The sequence below is a fragment of the Gadus morhua genome, chromosome 7, assembly GCF_902167405.1.
Source record: "Gadus morhua chromosome 7, gadMor3.0, whole genome shotgun sequence".
Lineage (NCBI taxonomy): Eukaryota > Metazoa > Chordata > Actinopteri > Gadiformes > Gadidae > Gadus > Gadus morhua.
In genome coordinates, this window is record NC_044054.1 from 1,881,211 (window position 1) to 1,896,670 (window position 15,460).

The 15,460-nt window shown below is 44.5% G+C and overlaps 3 protein-coding genes across 6 annotated transcripts; 2 read left to right on the top strand and 1 right to left on the bottom strand.

Annotated features, from left to right (window-relative positions):
• Window positions 1-558: 558 nt before the first annotated feature.
• LOC115547423 (gamma-crystallin M3) lies at window positions 559-2,285 on the bottom strand. 2 transcript variants are annotated; one of them, XM_030361637.1, is made up of 3 exons: window positions 2,182-2,285; window positions 1,175-1,414; window positions 559-902 (listed from the first exon to the last, which is right to left on the bottom strand). In XM_030361637.1, exons 1-3 carry the CDS (start codon window positions 2,194-2,196, stop codon window positions 624-626), a joined length of 534 nt encoding a protein of 177 aa, XP_030217497.1. In that variant the 5' UTR covers window positions 2,197-2,285; the 3' UTR covers window positions 559-623. The 2 variants fall into 2 exon arrangements, with proteins under 2 accessions (XP_030217497.1, XP_030217496.1); XM_030361636.1 differs by lacking the exon at window positions 2,182-2,285 and having other exon boundaries at window positions 1,175-1,462.
• An 878-nt stretch (window positions 2,286-3,163) lies between these two features.
• Window positions 3,164-8,709, top strand: LOC115547421 (gamma-crystallin M1). Of its 3 annotated transcripts, none has more exons than XM_030361632.1 (4): window positions 3,164-3,248; window positions 3,626-3,892; window positions 4,123-4,379; window positions 8,663-8,709. In XM_030361632.1, the coding sequence occupies exons 1-4, from the start codon at window positions 3,186-3,188 to the stop codon at window positions 8,682-8,684; spliced, it is 609 nt and encodes a 202-aa protein (XP_030217492.1). In that variant the 5' UTR covers window positions 3,164-3,185; the 3' UTR covers window positions 8,685-8,709. The 3 variants fall into 3 exon arrangements, with proteins under 3 accessions (XP_030217492.1, XP_030217493.1, XP_030217490.1); XM_030361633.1 differs by lacking the exon at window positions 8,663-8,709 and adding an exon at window positions 8,600-8,632; XM_030361630.1 differs by lacking the exon at window positions 8,663-8,709 and having other exon boundaries at window positions 4,123-4,432.
• On the top strand, window positions 7,235-8,749 carry LOC115547420 (gamma-crystallin M3-like). Its single transcript, XM_030361629.1, has 4 exons — window positions 7,235-7,393; window positions 7,824-8,063; window positions 8,343-8,599; window positions 8,663-8,749. The coding sequence occupies exons 1-4, from the start codon at window positions 7,250-7,252 to the stop codon at window positions 8,682-8,684; spliced, it is 663 nt and encodes a 220-aa protein (XP_030217489.1). The 5' UTR covers window positions 7,235-7,249; the 3' UTR covers window positions 8,685-8,749.
• Window positions 8,750-15,460: the final 6,711 nt, after the last annotated feature.

Below are 15,460 nucleotides of genomic sequence, written 5' to 3' on the forward strand. Positions count from 1 at the left end.
CTATAGTGTATTCATATGTATACCCCTGTTTATACTTTACATATCCTCTTGTGTTCTGAACTATCTTACATTAATTTTCTGATTCACATTCTGTTATTCATATCTCTTCACATTCCTTATCATGTATGTAACCTCTTGCCATTGGATATCGACACCACTGTCTAGAATAAATGCTAGTTAATATCCAGAATTTGAGTCAATGCATCTGTAAATAGGACTAAGAAGGAGAGGGGGAGAGAGAGTAGTATCAGAAAGGAGGTAAGATTTGGATACGGAGGAAGAATGAAAGGTTGGAGGTGAACCGAGAGAAATAACTAAAGGTCAGAGGTGGAATGAGGAAAAGGGAAAGGAAATACCAATAATCTAAATAATAATAAAATAATCAAAAATTCATACACTCTCTGTGGATAGATCAGACTGCAGGCTTACAGTCTGACATCCTGCATGAAGATAAGCATCAATGGTCCACATCTGCAACCACAACTTCCCTGAAGTTATGGCTGCATGTCAAACAGCGCATTAATATTGATACTTCGGACAAAATAATCAGAGGAAGCGTGTGGTTCAAGCCAATCGTTTTATTGTGTCTAGCTAACGGCCGCACAGGCTAACAGGCTAGCAGGCTAACAGGAGTCGGTGATGCGCCTGAAGGAGTTGAAGCGAGTGGAGCCGGTCATGCCCATGTCCCTCATGTTGCGGTACTCGCCGGGCCTCATGTACATCATCCTGCCCCTGTAGTTAGGCTGCTCGTACATCAGCCAGTGGCCGTCCATCACGTTGCAGGACTGGCACTCGGACATGCGGTAGCGCTCCATCATGTTGTCACAGTCGTCCATCATCTCGTGCATCTGCCCGCCGAAGTTCTCCTTCTCGTAGATCCTCATCCTGAACTGGCCCCTGTGCTGTTGGGGGGAGAAGGGGGGGGGGGGATGGAGTCGTTTGGTTATCCCGCCAAAATAGGTTTAGCTTAGCATTCGGATTTAACATTTAGCAGTAAGAAGGAGAAACAATTGTTATCGGTGAGCATGAACTTCCTAGCTTGTGTATCACATAATGCAGCGTATTAAGCTATTAAAAGCTCATTTGTATTAATGATTTGGTTAACATGCTATCAGACGCCAGCTAAAGGTATTAGCCTGTTAGCTCCGTGTCGCGTGCCGTCGGCGGCGGTTACCATGGGGATGTTGCGGCAGGACTTAATGCAGTCGCTCATGCCCATGCGCTGGTAGTCGGAGTACTCGCCCCTCTTGACGAAGTACTGGTTGCCCATGAAGTCGGAGCGGTCGTAGACCATGAAGAAGCCGCTCTCCACCCTGCAGGAGTGGCACCTGCTCAGGTAGGAGGTCATGTCGGGGCAGTCGCCGCTGGTCTCGTACGACCGGCCCTGGAAGTTCCTGTCCTCGTAGAAGATGATCTGGAGGCGGGGGAAATGACCGATGTGGGTCATCAGGGTAAGCGCCCATCGCTATGAGGCTAACGATATAAATTATACAATGAGGCTAACGATATGAATGATGCTATGAGGCTAACGATATGAATGATGCTATGAGGCTAACTATATAAATTATGCTGCAAGGCTGGCATTATTAATCATGCTACGAGGCTAAATATATCAATTATGCTATGAGGCTAACAATATCAATTATGCTGCGAGGCTAGCATTATTAATCATGCTACGAGGCTAAATATATATATTATGCTATGAGGCTAACGATATAAATGAGGCTGCGAGGCTAGCATTATTAATCATGCTACGAGGCTAAATATATCAATAATGCTATGAGGCTAACTATAGAGACTATGCTGCAAGGCTAACGGTATCGATTACACTACGAGCCTAACAATATAAATTGCGCTATGAGGCTAACAATGTCAATTATGCTGCGAGGCTAATGATATCAATTATGCTATGAGGCTAACTATATTGATTATTCTACAAGGCTAAAGGTATCGATATCAATTACGCTATGAAGCCAACGCTATCAATCATGCTCTGAGGTTAACAATATAAATTATTCAGCGAGGCTAGCATTTTCAATCATGCTATGAGGCTAAGGATATAGATTATGCTACAAGGCTAACGTTATTGATCATGCTACGAGGCCAACGCCATGATATCCCATGTTGTATTCTATTTCTCGTCGTCTCGCGTTACGTCGTGCAGGAGTGAGCTCCACCCACCTTGCCCATGGTCATGATGGCGGCTTGTTGATCCAGATGTGATGCCTGCCTGATGGCCACTTCGGCCTATTTATACCCGGTGCCCACGCAGGGGCCGTTGCCATGCGCATTGTGTCCAGGAAACCTTTGAGTCATCACTCTTTTCAGGGCAGCACTATGGGGATGCCCCCCTGTACCGGTCAATATGGGCGGTTATTATTCCCGTTGCTATGATCATGAGATTTGAGAGTCGTTTTCGACTCCGCTCCCTAACGACAGAATTAGTTATTTTACATTTTCATTCAGGGCGTTCAGCCGACGCTTTTACCCAAAGCGACTTACAATAAGTCCATTAGTCTTTAGAAAGAGAAACAACAATATATCTCTGTGGGTACAGTGAGGATGTTCATAGAACCAAGTGCCAAGCACTAACCATCACTAGGTTAACCCATTCCCTGTAGACAACACGGATAGCTAGGATAAGGTACTACACCACGCTAAGGACTGTTTTAAAGTGCCAGGACGTACAACATACAATAAGTGTGTACATTAAGTGCTAGGACGAACAATAAGTAACAATTAAGAGGGGTGTGGAGGGGGGGGGGGGGGGGGGGGGGGGGGGTAAGGGGGAGGCTATACAGAGTCCAGGTGACCTCTGAACAGGTGATACTCGGCCGACTCCGTGAGGATGGTGCTGAGGGCACCCAGAGGTCACACCAACCACAGAGGAATGACTCAAAGCAAACACGCAAAGACGCCTGAACAGGACGCGCGGCGGACGTGACATTTCTGGATGTCGCCTGCCGGATCGGGGGGGGGGCGGTTGCAAACTGCATGGGGTCAGTTGTCCTGAAATACACAACATGCTTCACAACATACTACACAATGTACAATAGCTATTGAGCTCTGCTGTTTGAGCGAAAGGGGGGTGGGTGAGGGGTGGGGGTTGGGTGATGAGTCAGGGGTTTCAAGGCACAATGCTGGGGAACGTTCTCAGAGGGGGGTGGTCGGTATAAATAGGCGGCATGTGCGACCGTGGAACATCATCATCTGCGTCTGCAGCCACCTCCAGCGTCACCATGGGCAGGGTAAGGCCTTCAGACACCAGCCTCCTGGCTGTCCACCAGGGTCGGACACAGGCTCACAGGAGTCTAATGTAAAGGTCGCCATGGGCAGGGTAAGGCCTTCGGGCCTGCAGACGTCACGGTGTTTGGCCTGTAGCAATACTTAGTATTGTTGTACTTAGCATTGTAATACTTGGCATCGTAACACTTAGCATTGAAACATTGAGCATTGTAGCATCGTTACACTTACCATCGTAACACCTAGCATCGAAACACTTAGCATTGTGGCACTTTTACCTTGTTAAAACGTAGCTTATCTTAGCTTAAAATTAGCTAAATTAAGCTAACTCAGCTAAGCCAAGCATTAGCATTAACCTTCCTCCCTCTCCCCCCCCTCCTAGATCACCTTCTACGAGGACAAGAACTTCCAGGGCCGCAGCTACGACTGCAGCTCCGACTGCTCCGACTTCTCCGGCCACCTGAGCCGCAGCGGCTCCTGCCGCGTGGAGAGCGGCTGCTTCATGGCGTACGAGCGCCCGGCCTACGCCGGCTCCCAGGTGTTCCTGCGCCGCGGCGAGTACCCTGACTTCCAGCGCATGAGTAGCATGAGCGGCATGATGGGCATGACCAACATGGACAACGTGCGCTCCTGTCGCTTCATCCCCATGGTAACGAGACCGGTTACACGGCTAATAACTGTTGTATTAACACTCTTGAGTTTAAATTTTTTTAATTATTATTATTATTTTTATTTTTTTTTCTTTAGCTTAAATATAAAAAAATTTAAAAAAAAAAAAAATCGCTAAATATTCAATGCTAAGCTAAAGCTACTTTAGGCGAGATATTGAAGCGATGTCACCTCTACATCCCCCCCCCCCCCCCCCCCCCCCCGAAACAGCACAGGGGCCAGTTCAGGATGAGGATCTACGAGAAGGAGAACTTCGGCGGGCAGATGCACGAGATGATGGACGACTGTGACAACATGATGGAGCGCTACCGCATGTCCGAGTGCCAGTCATGCAACGTGATGGACGGCCACTGGCTGATGTACGAGCAGCCTAACTACAGGGGCAGGATGATGTACATGAGGCCCGGCGAGTACCGCAACATGAGGGACATGGGCATGAGCGGCTCCACTCGCTTCAACTCCTTCAGGCGCATCATGGACATGTGTTAACTGACACTCAAATAAAACCTATTTTGAAGTGTCTCTGTCTTCAGATTCAAGTGATTGGTGAGAATTTTGCAAAGTAAGCTGCTGACATTTATCATCCATTATTCCAAGTCTTCTTATAACTACATTTGGATAATTATTATAATTAAAATAAGTTGCATAGTATGTAGTATGCATTCTGTGCGTTAAAATAAATCAACTTTCAGAAAGCAAAAGCTACTAGAAAAGGCAAGTCGATGCGAACATTTATTTTTTTACATTTTACATCAGGGGTCTCAAACTCAACTTACCTGGGGGCCGCTGGAGGTAGAGTCTGGGTCAGGATGGGCCGCATCAAGTATTCCACAAAAAAAAGTAGCACAACTGACCCAATCTAAGTTAATGATCGGGCTATAATAAGATCATGTTAGTTATGTAATCACTGACAACAGGGGCATTTCATAGTGGTGGGTGGAAACCGGGACATTTTTAGCGTTCTTTGGCGTTTGATGGGACTCAGGACACGCTACTCAAAATTAGGACTGTCCCGGAAGAAAACGTGACATCTGGTCACCATAGCACAAGTGATAAAAAAGTGTGGCAAGCGACTCAGCAAAATGTGCGTTTGACAACAACGCGCGGGCCGCACTAACACTAAACTTTGATGTCAAGTAGGGGGCCACCAAATATCATCCCGCGGGCCTCAATTGGCCACCGGGCTGCGAGTTTGAGACCCCTGTTTTACATTCAGGACGTTAAGCAGAAGCTTTTGTCCAAAGCGACTTACAGCGACTTTGGTAGTAGAAAAAGAAACAGCAATTTGCCGCTGTCGTGCCTAGCACTTACAATCGCTAGGTTGGACAAAAGGCTTTATAGTAACTAAACAACCTTCAATAGGGTTAGGGTTGTTAGAATATTCTTCCATCCCCATGAGTACTATTCTTCCATCCCCCTAATTAAAAAGTCATCACCCTTAACCCTATAGAATCAGGCAGAAAAATGTCTAATTGAAATTAAATAAAATTATTGAAATACAATTTGTTTATTGAGAAAAAATGCTTTTATTAAATATATTTTTGAAGTAAATATATTTATTTATTAAATGACTTAAATAAATTAAGAATATGATCAGAGTGGGTGGGAAAGTAGACTTATGTAAAGGGTGCAACTTGGTTCAAGGGAAACACAACTCCTTATGACTCTGTTCTCCTGGTTGAATAAGGGTCACCTGGATTGCTAATTATATCAAACACCTTCGTGGAACGTAAGATATACAGTAGTATTTATTCCTGAAAGCACAGCTAGGGTTTTTCATGTCTGGGGTTGCTCTATGAAATGGTGAATACTGATATCACAGTGGTGTCGTACGACATGAAAAGCAATTTGTGCATTTAGTTCTGATATGGACCAGAACAGATTGTGCTTTTTAGAGTTGCTGCGTTTCGACTTTACAGATGAATCGATAATTATGAAGAACAAACTGAAATAAAGAAAAATGTAAAAATACATTCCGTCTGCAGATTTGTTTGTGAGTTTCTTTTCTGATCAATACACTTGTTAATACAAGCTGCTCCAAACTGGTATGAAATAACTTAATATGCTGCATTATATGATAAATATGCTCGCTAGAAGCTATTCAGGACTGGTGTTAGCACTACAAATGCCTGGTCCAATGAGCTCCTGATGTTAGCTTTAAACATGTGTGCTACATGAATCATAGACGAACATCATTTACCACACCCTCCACAAATTCCTTCTGCTCTTACCCGTTATAGCCGTTCTATCAATCTTATGCTGCTCATACCACCTCCCTTTACTTTTTTTTGTATTCACTACTGCTGCACCATCCCACCCCATTAATTAAACTATACTTTACTTACATTGCACTATAGGACAATCATGTTCTAACTGCGCCTTAACCTCTATTTTGCACTACTGTTTAGATCTCCAACCACATTTTATTGTCTCTGTACTTGTACTCAGCACAATGACAATAAAGTTGATTCTGAATCTGAATCTGCAGGTAAAGTCCCTCATGTTGACGAGGGGACCGTCGAATGCAAAGTCACTGGGACCTGCAGCAGAGTTACCTGCACGATCTTATCTGTTGAAGAGACTTCCGAGAGACCTGGAAGGAATGAGTCACACGTGTTTCATCAAACCCCATGACTCATCCGTCAGACCTCACTAAAGGGCCTCACTCAAGCATGTGGATGCACACCATGATAGGACCTTAGGAGACTTGGTGTGCTTCAAACTCTGGGGGCCTCTTCTGCGATGCATTGTCACACATTGCATTGTTATGCTTAGAAATATAGATAGAAACAAGTGCCAAGCACTAACAACAGCTAGGGTAACCCATACCCCGTATGCAACAAAGAAAGATTACATTAAGTAACAGGACGTACAACACACTATAAGTGTGTACATTAAATACCAGGACATACATTAAGTGCCAGGACATACTACATTCAATAAGTGCGTAAGAAGGGTGTGGGGGGGGGGGGGGGGGGGGGGGGGGGGGGGGGGGGGGGGGGGGTAAGGGGGGGGGGGCATGCAGAGTCCATGTGAACTCAGAACAGGTGGGTCTTGAGTCTCTTGTTCAGAGCCGGGGAGCGACACTGCGTTCCTGACGTCGGCATGGTTCTCGTTCCACTACCGTGGGTTCAGAACAGAGACTTTGATGATGAAAAGTCAACATGCGCTGCTGACTCTCTGCCGTACTGTACAGAACCTTCTTGCTCTTCCCGCCATTGAGACCACACAAAGGACCCGGTGGGCCGTCACACTGTACACAATGGTCGATTACCCGATGGCCGCTGGGGATGCGAGAGGCCCTGTTTGATACTGGCCAGTCAGGGCTTTTTAGACAATGCCGACCCAGGTGGTCCGGGGACGGCGACCCAGGTATAAAAGTGACCGGGCCGGGGATGAACTGTACACAGCGCCCGATATCTTCATCCATCAATCCATCCCTCCAGCCGAGGACACCAACGCAAACATGACCATGGGCAAGGTAAGCTACCTGCCATCGCAACCCGCCAGACCCGCGTCATACGGAAGATCTCGTGTACCCATGTCCCACGTCAACGTCTGAACGTTAACGGGGGATTATAAATACATTTAGCCTCATAGCATAATCGATATTTTTAGCCTCAATGCATAATTGATATTGTTAGCCTCACTGCATAACTGATATCGTTAGCCTCATACCATCATTGATGATGTTAGCCTCATAGCGTAATTTATATCTTTAGCCCCATAGCATAATTGATAGCGTTAGCTTCATAGCATGATTGATGGCGTTAGCCTCATAGCATTTACTATCGTTAAGCCTCATAGCAGGATTGATAATAACCCTGATAGCCTGATAGAATAATGAGGCTATGAGGCTGTGATGTTCTGACATTGTACTGATGATAATCGGTCATTTCCCCCTTCTCCAGATCATCTTCTACGAGGACAGGAACTTCCAGGGCCGGTCGTACGAGACCAGCAGCGACTGTCCCGACATGACCTCCTACCTGAGCAGGTGCCACTCCTGCAGGGTGGAGAGCGGCTTCTTCATGGTCTACGACCGCTCCAACTTCATGGGCAACCAGTACTTCGTCAAGAGGGGCGAGTACTCCGACTACCAGCGCATGGGCATGAGCGACTGCATTAAGTCCTGCCGCAACATCCCCATGGTAACCGCCGCCGACTGCACGCAACACGGAGCTAACAGGCTAATACCTTTAGCTGGCGTCTGATAGCATGTTAACCAAATCATTAATACAAATGAGCTTTTAATAGCTTAATACGCTGCATTATGTGATACACAAGCTAGGAAGTTCATGCTCACCGATAACAATTGTTTCTCCTTCTTACTGCTAAATGTTAAATCCGAATGCTAAGCTAAACCTATTTTGGCGGGATAACCAAACGACTCCGCCCCCCCCCCCCCCCCCCCCTTCTCCCCCCAACAGCACAGGGGCCAGTTCAGGATGAGGATCTACGAGAAGGAGAACTTCGGCGGGCAGATGCACGAGATGACGGACGACTGTGACAACATGATGGAGCGCTACCGCATGTCCGAGTGCCAGTCCTGCAACGTGATGGACGGCCACTGGCTGATGTACGAGCAGCCTAACTACAGGGGCAGGATGATGTACATGAAGCCCGGAGAGTACCGCAACATGAGGGACATGGGCATGAGCGGCTCCACTCGCTTCAACTCCTTCAGGCGCATCACCGACTCCTGTTAGCCTGCTAGCCTGTTAGCCTGCTAGCCTGTTAACTCCTTCAGGCGCATCACCGACTCCTGTTAGCCTGCTAGCCTGTTAGCCTGTACGGCCGTTAGCTAGATACAATAAAACTATTGGCTTGAATCACACGCTTCCTCTGATTATTTTGTCTGAGATATCGATACCTATGCAATGTTTGACAAGGGATCACAACTATTTATTATTATCACTGCTACAAATGAACAAGCAAGGGTATTGACCAAACAAGTCTGTTTGGTCAATACCATTAAAAGCTTTTGCTAAAAACGAACTGACAAAAACAAATATGTTTATTTATAATAGAAACATTGCACCGTGGACCTCTGGGAGTGAGGTCAAGTGAGGTCTAAATAACGAAACTGAGGTTCATCCTTTCAAAGTAATGTACAGTCGGATTAAAACAAAAAAATGTAACAGGATTTAATTGAACGCTAGAGAGTCGACTTTTCTCTTTATATTTATTTATTTTTGTTTAAATTAATATTGATATAATAATTTAAAAAAAAAAGAAAAAAAAATGAAATCATTTGTATGTCATTGTGGGCCACCAGGAATGTTTCTGCGGGCCGCACTTTGAGAACCAATGGTTTAGAGCAGGGGTCTCAAACTCGCGGCCCGGGGGCCAATTGAGGCCCGCGGGATGATTTTTGTGGCCCCCTACTTGACATCAAAGTTTAGTGTTAATGCGTTGTTGTCAAACGCACCTTTTTTTTTTTATCGCTTGTGATAGGGTGACCAGATTTCCCGGTTTTGCCGGGACAGTCCCAATTTTGAGTTGCGTGTCCTGAGTCCCGACAAAAGCCAAAGGACGCTAAAATGTCCCGGTTTCCACCAACCGCTATGAAATGTCCCGTGTTATCGGCGATACCATAGCCAACGTGATCTAATGATAGCCCGATCATTAACTTAGATTGGGTCAGTTGTGCTCCTTTTTTCTATTGAATAATTGATACGGCCCATCCTGACCCAGACTCTACCTCCAGCGGCCCCCAGAGGCCTGTTTCAGGCAGCTGGTTTAACATACTCTGAGTTTAATCCTGTGCTCTGAGTTGGTTGACTCAGAGTTCAGGGTTGAAAAGCAACTCTGGGTTTTCGGTTACAGAACAGAGGCCTGTTTCAGGTAGCTGGTTTTGAGGCAACCCCGAGTTTGTTCGCTCTGAGTTAGTGGAAACTCTGGATTTTCCGTTTCAAGTAGCCGGTTCAGCGCAACCGAGAGTTAGTTGCTGCGGCAACATACGCCGTGGACCTAACCTGCTCGGGAGGTGGTTAGACCTACTCTGAGTTTGTTGTCTATAAGGCTGAAGGCAGCTCTCCGACAGAAGGAAGTGTTAGAAATGGCATGTCCTTTTCTACGAGAGCCTGTGTACGTAGAGGCTTCGATCCTCAGAAGGAATCTCCGTGAGGAACGATTATTAAGAACCCGGTTGGATATACTTTATTTTCCTGATAATTTTCTTCACGAACGCTATCTTTTTTAAGCGCAATCCATCATTTATTTAGACCACCTTCTCAGCCCCCATGTTAACTGTCAAACGCACCGGGGGCATGCTTGAAGTTTAAGTTTAAGTTTTTTGACGCAATTAACGCATGAGTAGAATGATCTGCCCCGTGCACCCCACCCGCTCTGTAGGCTACTACAGTCACTTTAACGTTGTGGCTTTCCGATGATCAGAGTAGCTGACTAACCACGGACCTATAACTGCTGCAAGTCAAGAAACTCATTTTAAGAATGCAAGGCAGAAAAGTCCCTGGTACTGCTTTTAACCAGATCCTGTTCTTCTCTACACGCACATGCTCAGCATAATCGTATGCAATGTTCACTGAAGTAAAACCCTTTGAGTAAACTGTTCAACAAAATAACTCGTCCCACCACAGCCCGTGTTCTAATAAAGACAATCTACTTTTTATGAGGATTTCTTTATTTCCTGAAAGCACAAAGTCATTCATATTGGGTATGTTTTTAGAGCAGGGAACAGTATCCCAGTTTCCACCTCACCCACCTTTAACTTATGTTCCAAAATTTGGATCTCCAAAGCATCCTTTTGCATCTTTTGAATTGTTACAATTGCATGAAGGTTGGTGAGGGCATCTGGTTCAAGTAGCCTAGGGCGATGACGCCATCAGTAACTGGAAGAAGATGATTAGACAGTGAAATGATTACTTGAGCCAGAATATTGCCCCATCTAATTTGTAACGTGCTGTGTTGCGTGTACATATTTAATTATTTTGAATAACCAACCTCTTATAAAGGCATTTCTATCCTGGAGGGTGGGGGGGGGGGTCAGAGGAGCCCCCCCAGGGATGCCCTCAGCCACAGGACGCATACTCTGTTCGCTGAGGGCCATCCCCTCAGCCTCTGTGAGGGCTGCAGAGGTGGACCCCCTCCAGTCTTCCAGTTTTTTTTCGATTTGCTAACATGGAGGAAAATGTTACCCTAAAATTCAGTAAGCACTATTTTGAAGACATGTATATATATATATATATATATATATATATATATATATATATATATATATATATGTAATGCATTTGGCCTAGGTGTAGCCTTCTAATATTTCTAAATCCTATTAACTATTGGCAGTGTTGGGGTGGCTGGGAAATGTACTACTTACATTTACTGCTTAAATATAGGCCCATCACATGTTGAAAATAGCTGTTAAATTAGGTAGAGCAGGCAAAACAGCACAATTGATTTGATTTCAATTAAACATTAGTTTACATTTTTGAACTATATTTTTGTACTTCATCTTCATTTGCTGCCAAGTCCTCTTGGGGCAACTTGGGGTTGCGTAAATTGACACACACACATACACACAATATACATATTGAATGAGTGGAAGATATTAAACTATCCTCTTATTTTATTTTACTAATTTATTTTACACAGGCATTGACTTGTTCAGTTATTTCATGCCAAACAATCTCTCGCGCTCTCGCTGCCGCGGCGGTATTGTTTTTTTTTTGTTTAAAGGGGTAACTGCTCAGCATAGGCGTTCATTAGAATTTCCAATTCCGTGGGGAAAAGTAAGTGGATCTCCGCTTTTGGTCCATGTTTGATCATGTTATCAGAGATCCATTGATGCTGGCTCTTTATAGTCAACAGGCACGCCCTCAACCCAGCGTGAACACACCCCGAGTTGATTAAGCCAACGCTGATCGCCTGTTCTGAAACCGAAAACCCAGAGTTGCTTTTCAACCCAGAACTCTGAGTCAACCAACTCAGAGCGCAGGATTAAACTCAGAGTATGTTAAACCAGCTACCTGAAACAGGCCTCTGGTGATCAGCGTTGGGTTAATCAACCTTGAGTATGTTCACTCTGGGTTGAGGGCGTGCCTGTTGACTATGAATGGCCATCATCAATGGATCTCTGATAACATGATCAAACATGGACCAAAAGCGTTTGGTCCATGGCTTACTTTTCCCCCACGGAATTGGAAATTCGAATGAACGCGTATGCCGAGCAGTTACCCATTTGAACAAATGGGTAACTGCTCCCGCGGCAGCGAGAGCGTGAGAGAGAGCTCGGCAGGAAATAGCTGAACAAGTCAATGTGTGAGTAAAATAAATTAGTAAAATAAAATAAAAATAAGAGGAAAGTTTAATATCTTCCACTTATTCAATATGTAATTTGTGTGTGTGTGTGTGTGTGTGTGTGTGTGTGTGTGTGTGTGTGTGTGTGTGTGTGTGTGTGTGTGTGTGTGTGTGTGTGTGTGTGTGTGTCAATTTACGCAGGAACAACCCCAGTTGCCCCAAGAGGACTTGCAGCAAATGAAGATGAAGTACAAAAATATACTTCAAACAGGTAAACTAATGTTTAATTGAAATCAAATCAATTGTGCTGTTTTGCCTGCTCTACCTAATTTAACAGCTATATTCAACATGTGATGGGCCTATATTTAAGCAGGAAATGTAAGTAGTACATTTCTCAGCCACCCCAACACTGCCAATATTTAATAGGATTTAGATATATTAGAAGGCTACTCCTAGGCAAAATGCATTATATATATATATATATATGTCTTCAAAATAGCGCTTACTGAATATTAGGGTAACATTTTCCTCCATGTTAGCAAATCGAAAAAAAGCAGAGCCGCCGGCAGACTGGAGGGGGTCCACCTCTGCAGCCCTCACAGAGGCTGAGGAGATGGCCCTCAGCCAACAGAGTATGGGTCCTGTGGCTGAGGGCATCCCTGGGGGGAGCTCCTCTGATCCCCCCCACCCCCCCGGATAGAAGTGCCTTTATAAGAGGTTGGTTATTCAAAATAATTAAATATGTACACGCAACCCAGCGCGTTGCAAATTAGATGGGGCAATATTCTGGCTCAAGTAATAATTTCACTGTCTAATCATCTTCTTCCAGTTACTGATGGCGTCATCGCCCCACTTGAACCAGATGCCCTCACCAACCTCCATGCAATTGTAACAATTCTTCACCTTCCACAGATTATTAATAATGTCTTGGTAATTGCTGAACACAACCGTTAATGTCATTACAGGAAGATGATGGAGAAACATTGTCTGCGGCATTCGAAAGGGAAGAGGAAAGGCCTATTGAGGTTAACACCTTTTAAAAATAACCTCTAAAAGTTGATGATAGCGTTGTACAATTTAAAATTGTACAACGCTATGAAATCGAATCCAATGAGAGGCCATCCACTTCTAAATCCCAGCTTACCTCTGTAAGATTCTCCCTGGAATTATAATGAAACGCTCTACTTGGAACTGTGAAATCCAATCTCATTTTTTGCATTCCTATAGCTTCCAGTCAAAGACTTATATAAAATCTATCTAGAAAAGCAAATACACAAAGCAGACTTGGAAATGGACCACCTTAGGCAAAATATGCAAAAGGATGCTTTGGAGATCCAAATTTTGGAACATAAGTTAAAGGAGGGTGAGGTGCAAACTGGGATACTGTTCCCTGCTCTAAAAACATACCCAATATGAATGACTTTTTTTGTGCTTTCAGGAAATAAATAAATCCTCATAAAAAGTAGATTGTCTTTATTAGAACACGGGCTGTGGTGGGACAAGTTATTTTGTTGAACAGTTTACTCAAAGGGTTTTACTCCAGTGAACAATGCAGACGATTATGCTGAGCATGTGCATGTAGAGAAGAAGTATCTGGTTAAAAGCAGTACCAGGGTATTTTCTGCCTTGCATTCTTAATATGCGTTTCTTGACTTGCAGCAGTTATAGGTCCGTGGTTAGTCAGCTACTCTGATCATTGGAAAGCCACAACGTTAAAGTGACTGTAGTACAGAGCGGGTGGGATGCACGGGGTGGATCATTCTGCAAATGCGTTAATTGCGTTAAAAAAAAAACTTAAACCCTTATAAGGTGTTCGGGTCTGTGGGACCCGTTTTCAGTTTTTAGCTTTATAAAAGTGATACAAATAATTATTTTTTTGAACTAAGATTCATTGGCTTTGGCTCATTTTCTGTGAGGAACATGAATCAGAAAACATTTTCAAGGACCCCCCCCTGTATACCCCCCCCATCCCATTTATATTACACACAGGGTGTTCGGGTCCAGTGGACCCGGAGCTAGTTTAAGTGTGGAAATCATAGGTTCTGTGCACCCTCATTTTCCCTTTCTCCTCTGTGTGTGTGTTTACGTGTGTATGTGTGTATGTGTTGTGTGTGTATGTATGTATGTATGTATGTATGTATGTATGTATGTATGTATGTATGTATGTATGTATGTATGTATGTACAGTGTGCACCCACTGTTCCCGCACAAGGTTGCAACATTGGAGCACCCAAGACTATCTACACCCATATTCCCACACATTTCACCCTCTGTCTTGCGGGAACCAAGCTTGGGGATCTGACACTATGAAAAAATCTCTGTCAGCGTGGTTCCATACCACAACTGAGGCCTGTTTCAGGTAGCTGGTTTAACATACTCTGAGTTTAATCCTGCGCTCTGAGTTGGTTGACTCAGAGTTCAGGGTTGAAAAGCAACTCTGGGTTTTCGGTTTCAGAACAGGTGATCAGCGTTGGGTTAATCAACTCTGAGTATGTTCACTCTGGGTTGAGGGCGTGCCTGTTGACTATGAAGAGCCATCATCAATGGATCTCTGATAACATGATCAAACATGAACCAAAAGCGTAGATCCACTTACTTTTCCCCACGGAATTGGAAATTCTAATGAACGTGTATGCCGAGCTTGGCAGGAAATAGCTGAACAAGTCAATGTGTGAGTCAAATAAATTAGTAAAATAAAATAAAATAAGAGGAAAGTTTAATATCTTCCACTTATTCAATATGTAAATTGTGTGTGTGTGTGTGTGTGTGTGTGTGTGTGTGTGTGTGTGTGTGTGTGTGTGTGTGTGTGTGTGTGTGTGTGTGTGTGTGTGTCAATTTACGCAACCCCGAGTTGCCCCACGAGGACTTGGCAGCAAATGAAGTACAAAAATATAGTTTAAACAGGTAAACTAATGTTTAATTGAAATCAAATCAATTGTGCTGTTTTGCCTGCTCTACCTAATTTAACAGCTATGTTCAACATGTATTATATATTTGTATACTATATTTAAAGATCCCATGCCATTCTATTTTATGATGCTTTAATATAGGTATTAGTGAGCCACAAACACAGTATTCAAAGACGTCCCAGAAATTCAGCCGTGGTGCAGAGTTACAGTCACTCCGAAACAGTCGCACATTGAGCTTCCCCCAAACGCGCTGTTTCGGTGGGCGTGTCAAGGCAGGTCAAGGAGGGGGGTGGGGGTGTGGCCCTGAGCAGCTTGTAGCCACTACCATGCGCTCTGTATACGGTGGGCGTGTCAAGGCAGGTCAAGGAGGGGGGGTGGGG